The sequence below is a fragment of the Contarinia nasturtii genome, unplaced genomic scaffold (genome assembly GCF_009176525.2).
Source record: "Contarinia nasturtii isolate CC-2019 unplaced genomic scaffold, AAFC_CNas_1.1 Cnas_scaffold_6469, whole genome shotgun sequence".
In the NCBI taxonomy this organism is placed as follows: Eukaryota; Metazoa; Arthropoda; class Insecta; order Diptera; family Cecidomyiidae; genus Contarinia; species Contarinia nasturtii.
The window spans coordinates 1-12,593 of NW_022203726.1; the positions used below are offsets into that span (position 1 = coordinate 1).

At 35.4% G+C, this 12,593-nt stretch overlaps 2 protein-coding genes across 2 annotated transcripts; both read right to left on the reverse strand.

The window, feature by feature from the left end:
- Positions 1-8,386: 8,386 nt before the first annotated feature.
- LOC116351863 (zinc finger protein 112-like) lies at positions 8,387-11,202 on the reverse strand. The gene is made up of 5 exons (XM_031784008.1): positions 11,142-11,202; positions 10,897-11,084; positions 10,131-10,151; positions 9,595-9,761; positions 8,387-9,510 (listed from the first exon to the last, which is right to left on the reverse strand). Exons 1-5 carry the CDS (start codon positions 11,200-11,202, stop codon positions 8,469-8,471), a joined length of 1,479 nt encoding a protein of 492 aa, XP_031639868.1. The 3' UTR covers positions 8,387-8,468.
- On the reverse strand, positions 11,070-11,616 carry LOC116351864 (the record flags this gene model as incomplete). Its single annotated transcript, XM_031784009.1, has 2 exons — positions 11,070-11,516; positions 11,587-11,616. Coding segments are annotated over 2 exons (340 nt in total), but the record flags the coding sequence as incomplete, so codon positions are not given.
- Between the last annotated feature and the right edge of the window lie 977 nt (positions 11,617-12,593).

Below are 12,593 nucleotides of genomic sequence, written 5' to 3' on the forward strand. Positions count from 1 at the left end.
ACTGTGTTATATATGTTTTTAAAAAAAATTATGGAGCAACCCTCGTAATTGTGAATTCATCGTACGTATTCTTGATTCTACAGAAAATCAAAAATAATGAAATAAATAATTCAACATTCAGTGCGAGACCATTTCGTTTTAGTGCCATTTTAATATTGCTCAGAGAACATTTTACTTGGCGATCGAATGCGGCAAGCATTTGGTTCATCTTTTCACTCCAGTTCAACATTTTTTGGGATTTTTGACTATATTGGAAATTAGATTGTATTCAAATAAAATGGATCATTGATTTTGACAAGAATAGTAAAGAAAATCATATATTTTGGCCAGCAAGATCGAACTGCACCCTTGCTGATGTTGATAGTTTTTGATTGCTTTTGCTGGTGAATGCGTACTGACCCAGCGCAATTATGCCCGGGTGTATACCAATCGACAATTATAGTTATCCAAAAGCAGCAAGTGACACGATTATTGGTCTAATTATTACTTGAAATCTTTGTTCAAAATTGAAATTCTCGAAAACACAATTTTCATTGAATTTTAGTTCAACAGATCAGAACGGCCCTCTCTTGCGTCCTATATTGACAATGTATTTGAAGATGACTCCATTAAAGGAGCGCCATCTCTGAGTGCTTGTGCAAAACAATGATCATTCGCTGTCGAAAAAACGCTAGATTCGTGTTCCCTGGGTCCTAAAACACCCAGAAAACATGTTTTTTGAGGGTGTTAATTTTTCGACCGATTCCAATACTTTACCTTACACACTAGGTGTGTGCGGAAAAGTAAAATCGATGTTTAAAATTTCAGACATAAAGCTGACAAAAAAGTTGATCGTTTTTTTACATAATTCATTCATGCAGATTTTGTAAACAATGCGGAATTTCATGCAGAAATTTTAATCGAAGAATCTTTGAGCAAAGAAAAAATATATTCCAGAAAATCAAACATGCAGCTCGCTTTATTAATTGATGTGTTTTCTATCCGCGAATAATAGTGCAGATTTCGCGAAGTGGGTGACTGTAATGACAGACGTAAAATTATTTGTTTAGTGTATGTCTAGCTGGTTCAATATAGTTTTCTGACATAAAGCAAAAAAAAAAGTTACTTGTTGGAGTGGCTCTTGGTCTATAATGGAAATTCAAAATATTAAAACAATACTCAAAAATTTTTTTTTTTTTAAATTAATTTTGTTAATTATCATCGATTTTACGGAGCAAAACATAAAGTGCAAAACAAAATTATCAATTGTATCTATCACAGAAAATATACAAATACATAAACATCACATGCACGCTCAAAGTATCACAGCGATAAAGCTAAGTAGTGAGCACATGTATTAGAATGTTTGCTCAGCATATTTTTCTCTGTTGTTATGGCTTATACGGTTGTTCGCTTGTTTACATGTATTTGTTTTCTGTGACAGCTACAGTTGACTATTTCGTTTTGCATTAATATGTTTTGCTCCGTAAAATCGAGGACAACTAACAAAATCAATTCAAAAAAATCAAGTAAACTCAGCCATAGACTAGTGGTTAGCGTGCCAGGTTTGTGAGCGTGAGGACACGAGTTCGATTCTCGGTAAAATTTCGTCCGGTATTTTTCCACCGTGATTCGCTCAGGAATCGTCAGTGGTTTAATGAGGAGAGGTTTGGGCCGTTACTAGGATTTGTGGAGTGCTTCGGAGGGCACTTAAAGCCGTCGGTCCCATGTGTGTGCACAGAGAAGATATGGGTTCAGCACAGACACACGTAAAAATGGAGTGCCTTCGCGTTAGGTTGATGTCTTGGATATATCAATGTCCAATACATAAACCGCAAAAAAGGTAGTGCCGAACTACTGGTGAATATACCGGTAAATCAGTGGTATTCGCATTCCCCCATTTGAAAAAAGAGCTCAACGCCATATATGTATCGGTGGAATTGTGACGGTCACGACAATTGCATTGGAGGAATAATCCAAGCAATCGAATGACAGCACCATGCAATAGGGTTTGTGTCAAGGCTAATTAGATAGCGTAACCCCGTAAAAAAATGCATCAGGCTTGACAGCATACCTTCAGGAGTGCATCGGCCTAGATAGCGTACTTTCCGAAAATGCATCGGGCTATGGCACAAAAACGTCAATTGCATGTAAAAACACCATTGGGTCTGCGCAAAACACTGATGAAGCGTACGCGTGATGCTACAAATAGCTCCCCAATTCGAAAAAAAAAAATTGAGTATTGTATGTATCTTCTGACTTTAAATCAACTCAGGATTTTTTTTAATCCATATGGATTTTTTATAATAGAACAAATCCAAAAAGTATACAATTTAGTCCGACTGGGCCCGCAGTGTAAATAAGTTATGCAATATCAGCAGCGACAAATAAATTAATAATTGGAACAACAACACACAAAATATTTTTCTTGGATGGAATCGCAGATTTGCGTTTAGATTTTTTGAAGAGAAAATAACTGGCAACATTTTAAAAATTTTATTTGCATAATTCTGATAATTAATCTGAAAAATATTCTCTTCAATGTTGTTTGCGTTGTTTACTGCAGATTGAAATGTGGTAAAGGCGTACCGAAATTATGCCCAAACTGTCACACTGCTAGCGCCACGACGGATTACAATGTAATCTACACTAAGTTGCCGCCAAATAGTGAAAAGACTTTTGCTCAGTTGCAACCAACGGACTAGAGCTCCATAGTTGTCCGTAGTGGCGCTAGAAGTGCTACAGTTTTGCATTTTATACAGTCTCTTATGGGGCATAATTTCGGTGTGGTTAAAGGCGCGCTGCGCAATAAATGAAACAGAAGGAACGACACAATTCAATATAAACTACCAATGCAACAAGCTGTAAAACAGAATTCGCCGGACTCTGGTTCTGATCAATTGCGGAGAGATACGGGAGTAGTTTTAATCATGGGCGAATTGATTAACAGTTAAATTTGAAAATTTAAATTAATCTTAAACATCTATACCTATAAAACGGTTGTGCATCTGTCCATAGCAACATTGCAACATGTTGCACATTAAAGATGCATTATTTAAAATTAATATTAAATAAAATAAAATTATTTTTTTGAAAAATTTACTATAGAAAAAACTATTCCAGAGCAACATGAAAGCATTGCTTGTATTTTTATTCGTGACCATATCAGTTGCATCTGCTAGTGGCGTTGTTGATAAGGTTCACAATGCGGTTAATGGTACGGTTAACGGATTGATTGGCCCGAACGATTCCAATGGACAAGCAAAGAAAGGCTCTTCTACCTTGATAGAAGTGCTGTGGAAACTGTTCAGTGCCGTTCTAATGAATTTAATAATGGGTGTCTTTTAAAACTAGACATTTTCGGAATGAAATATTTAAAACGATTGTATCATTTTTTCAATGCAATATTTATTCAATTATTTAAAGAAACGATAAGAAAAACAAAACCTGCAGATTTGTTAAAAAAATAGAAAAATAGTAAGTGATTGTGTGGTTTAGCACACAGTCATTGTAGCCATAGTTCGGGTTGTGAGTTAGGTAAACGGTTGCCAAAAATCATCGGGATTCTGGTGGAGATGCATCTCCTGCTTGTGATGCGGATTCCGGTTCAGCTGATGCTGGTGGTGGTGCTGGTGCGTCTTTAGATTTTGAAACGATATTCTTGCCCATCGGAAGACCACCCAGCTTCTTGCCCAATTCGGCCTTCTTGACTTGATCACCAACAACAGGAGCACCTTCCAGAGTCTTATCAACCTCAACTTGACCATTAACAGTGTTAATGGCGACAAGAGCGATGATTGCGAAAAAAATGGCGAAAATTGCGAATTTCATTTTGATTGTTTGCTTTGACTGATTCGAGAGAAAACAATTGGATGGTTTTGCTTTGGATTCGATGGCCTTTTTATACAACATCGACGATGATTTTTAACAACAAACAAACATCACGTTTCCATTGCTTATTTTACGATTGTCATGAATTCATGAATATCGTGCAAAATGTCGTCAATGGCTTCAAAACCGTGAAACGTGAGAAAATAATGAAATGTTCAAGCAATAGCGAAAATCTCCATAGGTCACGATTTTCACCTTTTTTCTACAGTCGTGCAAAGGTTGTAAAGCGGAAGTTCCAACGGTATGACATGAAATTGTGTGAATTCAGGCGTTTTATTCATTTCATAGGATTCAAAGTATTCTTACATTGCATTGAGCATTTAATTGCAAGTAACAATCACAAATACAATCATTTTTACGTTAAAAGCATTAAATTCTCTGTTTATATCAGCGTCGTCTATCTTATATATAATATTTCGCTACATAACAAAAAGATGAAAAAGGGGAATAAAAATTAAGACGCAAGGCACGACGCGTATATGCAAAAACACTACTTTCTTCGCGTCTCGCTCCGTATTCTGTTTCGTGTTTTCCAACAATTTTTCTTCAAGCTGTAAATTGATTTCGAATTGATGGTAGGTGGTTGTCAATCTATGAAAAATATACAATTATACATACTAGAAAGGGTTGGAAAAATATACCGTATTTCTGATTCAAATATGGAGTTATATGTACCGCTCATTTGAAGCTTGCAAAAAGTAATGCTTAGAATTCGGATCAAATGGAAGTCCATCGCGCTTGAAAGCCAACTTAATGTTGCATAAAGTATGATTTGCTTGACGCTCGAATCCAGCAAGCATTTTGCTCATCTCATTTTTCCAGTCCGTTGCTGTTGCTACATTCATCTAATTTGGAAAGAAGACAACAAGTCTCAAAAGATCAAATAAATGTTTTGTTCAAATTAAGAGATAAGTTATTTTTCCAATTTTTGATTAGCACGCTTAGTTCGTAGAATCAGAATTTGGCCACGTGTTTGGCTATCCTGATTTTTGGATAATTTCTTTTCATCGCCAACGTAAATCTTACCTTAATAAAGTTACGATAAGTCTGGATCTATTGTATCGCTTGTTGTTGCTGTAACAAAGTGCAATTTTCACAATTTTGCTTGATATTTATTGACAACGTATACAGCGTATTACCGAAATTTATTATAATAATTCAAAATTAAGTTAGTGAAAACACGTGTTCTGCATGCTAAGTGTCCTTTGCGAAATTGAAATAGAATTATAATGGTGATATCTATTGAATATATCGAGATGAGGGTATGTTATTCAGCGCTTATAGCTGAGTAATGTCTGAATAAAAACATACTCTCCTCTCGATATTTTCAATAGATATAAGATGTCAAAATGTCCATTTCCATATTCAAATCGCTTTGTGACGAATTCAATTCAAAATATGAATTTTCGCACAAACTTCGAATTTAAAATTCAGACTGTTGGTGGGATTCGACGATGCTGAGATACATGGAATGGTCCAATTTAATAAATTTTTGAAAATTAGATTCGAAAAACTAGTTTATTTTGGGAAAAATTGATTATTTATTTCGAGAAATTGAAAAATTGAAATTATTTTGAATTCATTCTGTAGTTTAAACAATATTTGAAAATGTGTAATGACTTAATGCATATCAACAAAAACCATAATGTTGTAATCTGGCATGCGTTAAATTGAAATGATTATATTGGTACCAAATCAAATTGGTTATAGAAGCTTGCTTGATATTTATACAGTTTTCAAGCAGATATTTTCGATTTAGGTGTGGATGTTGTCCAAATGTTTTTTCAGACTTCCTTTTTGCGTAAAACGCATCATACAAATCTCGCAACGGAACGGTTTTTGACCGTTATGCTTTCGCATATGCATTTTCAACTGAGTTTTATTCACAGTGACCAATTTCTTGCAGATATGGCATTCATATCGACGATATTTGCACACTTTTTCGTGGGCATCTTTCTTGGTCTCCTGGGAAAAACCACTGAAACAACCTCGGCAATGGAACGGGATTTCGTTGGTGTGAGTCACTTTGTGCTTCTTCATGTTTTGTAGATTTATGTATCCTTCGTGGCAAATGTCACATTTATATGGCTTCTCGCCGGTGTGAGTACGCGTGTGTCTCTTGAAGTTTCTCTTGTCATTGCTGGAATATTCACAGAATTGGCACTTGAATCGCTTCTTAATTTCCACCTGGTTTAAAGGAATTGATGACCGTGTTTTATTCTCCAATACCTTTTCTCTTTCACCTCTGGCTTCATTTCGTCGTTCATTGGAAGCAATTCCAATCGACTCAACCTTTAAATTGTCGTCAAAAGCGAGGTCGCATTTATTAATGAGTGGATTATCACATACATTTTCTGTTGATGTGTCAATTGAACTTGTGCTTTCGATCTTGATGTGCCTGAAGAAAGAAGAGAAGAATTAGAATTGAATTTATTTGTATTAAAAATGTTGATTGTTGAAACTCAATCTTACTGATCATCAGGAATTGGGACATTTCCAAAACTGGTGATTTGATTTGTTTCAGCCAAAGTTCTTAGCATAGGGTTTATGGATACTCGACTTTCACCCAAAATCGATTGAAAAGTGCTTCCGGATCTATTTATTGCTCGGTGTTGATTAGTCTGCTGGCGATTGGCTGCCGCAGTTTTGAAAAAATTATCAAAAGCACTTGATTCATTCTGGCGACCTCCAGCAAATGAAATTATTTCCTTATTGAATCGTCGTCTTTTGATTGTTGTTGAACCAATGCGTGTTTCATTGCGATCACTGGTCTTTTTTGTCAATTTGCTATTTCCAATGGTAGCACGGTGCTTGTAGTGAACAGAAGCCAAAGCATTATTTTCATCCAATTTTTGTTTTCGGACCAATTTAGTCGAATTGTTCTTGGTGCTTCCTCTGGCGCCTTCTTCGTCGCTTGAATCTTTGATTTCGATTAAATCGATCTTTGGAATTGACTCTTTCCTTTCCCTTTGATCCCAGACTGAGTTTTTGGCACTTGCTGTACCGCAATCAAACCACTTTTCTTCAAACTGTAAATTGATTTCGAATTGATGGTAAGTGGTTGTCAATCTGTTAAAAGTAAACATATTAGAAAAGGTTGAAAAAAAAAACAGTATTCAAAATTCAAATATATACGTACCGCTCATTCGATGCTCGTAGAAAGTAGTGCTTAAAATTTGGATCAAATGATAAACCATTGCGCTTGAAAGCCAACTTAATGTTGCCCAAAGTATGATTTGCTTGACGCTCGAATACAGAAAGCATTTTGCTCATCTCGTTTTTCCAGTCCATTGTTGTTGCATTCATCTAATTTAGAAAGAAAACAACAATTCCCAAAAGATCATTATTAGGTGTCCAATTGTGCTTGTAAAAGGCGTGTTAAATGAATCGTGGCGGCGAAAGAGTAGCTCTTATTTTTCTCCAAATAATACTGCAACATGAAGTTTTTTTCACATGGTTTATTTGTTGTAATACAAATAAATAATAAAAACTACTTCTCGAAAAATTGGTATTTTAAGACGAAACCTAAAAAAAATTTCAATAAAAAGTGAATCAATTTTTTTTTTGTCCAATTGAAGTGAATCAAAAAAATTTTGTTCAATAAAAGTGAACCAAAAAAAAATTTCACTCGGTTTTTTCAGTGTAAAATACACTAAAATGAATTTTTTTTTTAAGTTCACTTTTATTGAACAAATTTTTTTTGGTTCACTTCAATTGGACAAAAAAAAATTGGTTCACTTTTCATTAAAAATTTTTTTTAGGTTTCGTGTTTAAACACTTTTCGAGAAGTAGTTTTTATTCTACCCCATTCAAATAAACTATTCATAAAAAACTTTATGTTGCAGTATTATTTGGAGAAAAATAAGAGCTACTCTTTCGCCGCAACGATTCAAATATAAAACCAATATTTTGTAAATGTTAACATTTCCATTTTCCTCTAGTGTAAAATAGGAAATTTTGAATGCCAGGAGGGGTAAGTTCTAGATTCTAGAAGCTGTGGGTTTTTTCATAATCAATATGAAGCGTACCTTAATTAAGTTCCGTCAAGTTCTGTAACTGAACTTTTGATTTGGTAATAAAATGCAATTTTCAAGACTAAAGTGAATGATATTTATTGGCAACGTATTTTAATGAAATTAATTATAACTAAGTAAGATCAAATTAGTGAAAACACGTGCTCTGAATACCAAGTGTGCCTTACGCAAATGATATAGTGTGACAATGGAATCTGACATAAGCTGTCAAGATGAGTTTCTCCAATCCCCAATTTTAGTCCACTTCGTGGCGATTTCAGTTCGCCGCATTTATTTTTCAATATTTTGCAACAAATTTAAAGTTGATTTTAAACTAAACAAAGGATTAGAAGACTAAGAAGCGATATTTTGGAATTTAATTTTATGAAATTATTTATAGAAAACAATGTTAATTTCAGAGAATGTGAAAATGAAATCATTTTAATGTTTGAAATGTTTGTTGAATATGATCTTGTGAAGTTCGTACAATGTTGGTTGTTGTTGTTTCATTTAAATTTTAATTTGGTAGAAGTAGTTTATAGTCGTGAATGAAACTGTATTACCATCTGTGTTGAATGATTGAATTTATGCGTTGATTTTGGTGTGGATGTTGTCCAAATGTGTTTTGAGGCTAGATTTTTGCGTGAAATGCACCATACAAATCTGGCATCGGAACGGTTTTTCACCATTGTGCTTTCGCATATGTACTTTCAAAATGGCTTTATTCACATTGACAAAGTTCTTGCAGATATGGCATTCATATCGACGATATTTGCACACTTTTTCATGGACCTTTTGGTCGGTCTTCTGGGAAAATCCACTGAAACAACCTCGGCAATGGAATGGAACTTGTTGGATGTGAGTCACTTTATGCTGTTTCATGTGAATTGACTGGATAAAACCTTTTTGGCAAATATCACATCGATACGGCTTCTCGCCGGTGTGAGTACGCTTGTGTTTCTTGAGGTTTCCCTTGTCATTGCTGGAATATTCACAAATTTCGCACTTGAATCGCTTCTTCATCTCCGAATGGTTTGATAGAATAGATGTTTTATTCCGCAATGACTCTGAAGTCAAACGTGATTCAGCACCTTTTCTTGGACAACCAATCAAAAGTCTTCCCTTTTTAAAGCTTTTGCCACTATTCACAATGTTTCGTTCATTATACCATGTGGAGGTTGATGCTTGTCTGTTCTTGGTGTTCAAATCATCAACAAATGTTGGAATGCCATCGTCCATTTCCATTTGCACCATTTTCGTTGCTTTCTCAGTTTCATTCTGGATGCCATCTTCGCTTTTTGCATTTTGGTAATTAAAACCACGCAAGTTTGTGTGTGGCATATCGGTGTAGCTGGTACAGTCTTCAAAATTGTTCCGTTCAGATGTTTCGTCATGGTTATCGCTCTGAATGCCAAATGGGGCTACCCACGATTTCATTTTGATTTGATCTTCTTCATCACTTAAGTCAATGATTTCCACTGGAACAGGCCTTTGGTCATTGTCCATACCATGAATTGAGCTCGCCATCTGGAACCTATCTGCCGTTGGCATGCTTGCATCTGGACCAAAATTGACCCGGTCTTCCAACATCGAATTAATTTCAAATTGATTATAAGTAGTCTTGATTCTACAGAAATATTACAATAAAAATTATTAACTACTAACAATACTCGTAAACATTACTAATTGTCAACATGGTATCTTTACTCACTGATCATATGAAGCACCCAGGAAATATTTCTTGAATTCAGTGTTAAACGATAGACCATTGAATTCAAAGGCCATTTTGATTTTTCCCAATGAAATTGTTGTCTGGCGATCGAACACACCAAGCAATTTGTGCATCTCATTTCTCCAGTCCATTGTTGATGCATTCATCTACGTTCGGAATAAAAACAAGATTACAGGTCATTTGAGCAAAAAATATTTTAATTGATCATGCCAATTTCTTGAACGAATTGGTTCTTGTCGTCTAATGTTCAAAAAACCAGCCAAATGTATGAAAGAATTCTACGCAAAAAGTTTTGTGCCATCATACTCAAATTGAAACACTGGACGGCCATATTGGTTTCATTTTTTCAATTTATCTTTTTTACTGAGCTACAATGCCGTATTTGTGTATGTAACCAAATATAATCTTGTTATTTCTTACCCTTTCACAATAAACATAATAAAATGTGCAATTCTTCATATAATCGTCAGTATATTTGTTGGATTTTTAAATATTAATGCAATTTTTACTCTTACCTCTTGACCTCTTGTTTCGATCTATGAACAAATCAACCACAAATACAAATTATATTCTGGATCGTTTACCGAAGTGAAACTCTTTCTAGATAAATTGAAATGAGTTGAGTCGAACCGTAATCTAGTGATCTTTTGAAAATTTTATTGCTTTTTCAATCAATTTGTGTGTAATTCATAAAATAAATGAAAAACGTGGTTTGCACAGCGCGTCGTGTGATCAATAGCTATGCAATATTCTGAGCGGGAACATGAGCTGTCAAAATCACTTTTCGCCGCATTCGAACTGTCCGGCTGCGAATTGGATTCTGTTTCTTTTGGTCCAAAAGTTTTGGATCACGTTCGTCAAAGTAGAAAAGAAAATTACAAATAAAAGAATAAAATTAATTTTATTTATCCAAATTCTTGTATTAAATACAACTCAATTTAAAAAAAAATCCTTTAATGAGAAGAAAGTGGCCAGAGAGCTTTTTTTAGAGATTTATATCGGAAGATTCAATTTGCGTGCAAATAACTGCAGTTATGAACGCTCTATTACGATCTATTGTAAATGGTCGGATTTAGGTGTTTCTTTTTTAAGGATTGATTCTACCGTGGATGTTGTTCAAATGTCTCTTCAGATTACATTTTTGTGTGAAACGCATCATATAAATCTTGCATCGAAACGGTTTTTCACCGCTATGCTTCCGCTATGTCGTTTCAACTGATTTTTATTAACAGAGACAAATTTCTTGCAGATATGGCATTCATGTCGACGCTTTTTGCACACTTTATCGTGTGCATCTTTTTCCTCCTTAAGTGAAAATCGTTGGAAACAGCTGGGACAATGGAATAGAAATTCATTAGTGTGAGTCACTTTGTGCCACTTCAAGTGCTGAAACTGGGTGAATTCTTTGTGACAAATATCACATTGATATAGCTTTTCCCCGATGTCGCTTAGTGTTCCCCCATTGATTACTAGAGTATTAACAAAGACGACACTTGTATCGCATCTTCATCTCCGACGGTAGTGACTGTCGCGGTGTATTCGTGTGCATCTCCAAAGATGTGTCCGTATCATCATTGCTTTGATCATCTTTTCATGGATCCATTGTCGTGTTTTTCATCTTCTTTTGGCCCTCAATCCAATCGTTATCGACCTTCCAAAGTGTTATTGCAAGAGTTCGACGGGTCGATAGATCCATGGGGCTATCAAGATCCACTGCTCGAACATCCTGCAATTGTTCGTTTCGCCCGAAAATCTTGCAACTGTTTACACCAGCCTCGTTGGAAACATCTTCAATCGACGCAATAGTTTCATTGTTGTCAAAACCAGAACTATCATTCGAGTCATCAAATTGGTGTTCCGCGGATGAATCCGTTTGACCTGTACTATCGGTGTAAATGTTTCTTAAGGAAGGAGAAAAAAATTGGAATTGAACTTTTGTGAATCGATACAAATGCTAAAATCACAACTTACCGATGATCAGACACCGGTGGATTTCCAAAGCTGGTAATTTCATTTCATTCATCCAAAGTCATTGAACTTGTTTCCGTATTGAATCGTCTTCGTTTAATTGTTGTTGAGTCAAAGAGAGTTTCATTGCGATCGCCGGTCAACGTTGTCAGTGTACTATTTCCCATGGATACGTGGTGCTTATGGGGAACAGAAGCAGCAGTTTCTTTCTGCTCTCGGACTAATTGAGTCGAATCATTTGTGGTATTCACATTAAGTGGACCTCTCGTGCCGTCTCCGACAATTGAGTCATTAATTTCGATGACGTTTATGCCCAAAATCAACTCTTTGCTTTCCAGTTGCTCACTTTGTGAATCTATAATTCCGGAGGCAGTGCAACTGCACAATTTTCCTTCAAGCCGTAAATTGATTTCGAATTGACGGTAGGTGGTTGTAGAGCTGTGAAAAATATGCATATATTTTATGGGTCAGAAAAGCAAACAATTTTTTCGAATCAAGCATACGTACCGTTCGTTTGATGCCTCTAAAAAGTAATGCTCGAAATCTGAATCAAATAACCGACCATATCGACTGAAGGCTAACTTTATCTTTCCCAAAGACTGAAGTGCTTGACGTTCGAATGCAGCATTTGGTTCATTTCATCTCTCCAGTCCGTTGATGTATTCATCTCAATTTAGAAAGAAAACAAGAATTCCAAATCGATTAGGGAAATGTTTTGTTTGAACTGAGACACAATCTAAAGTTTCCAACTGTAGTAGAAACTGTGGTTTGTTTTCATTGCCATTGTAAATCTTACCTTTGTGAAATCTCGATAAATATGAAACGTTTGTTTGTCGCTCTCTTCAACATTGAATGATTTATGGTGGAAAAGCTTTTATTTTGCCAATAAAGTGCAACTTTTAAAGTTTTCTGTGCTTGAGATTTAATGGCAAGGTGAAATAGAATTATAATGGCGGTAGAAGGTGAGACAAGATGTCAAAATGGTTCTCGCCACATTCAAATCGCTTTGT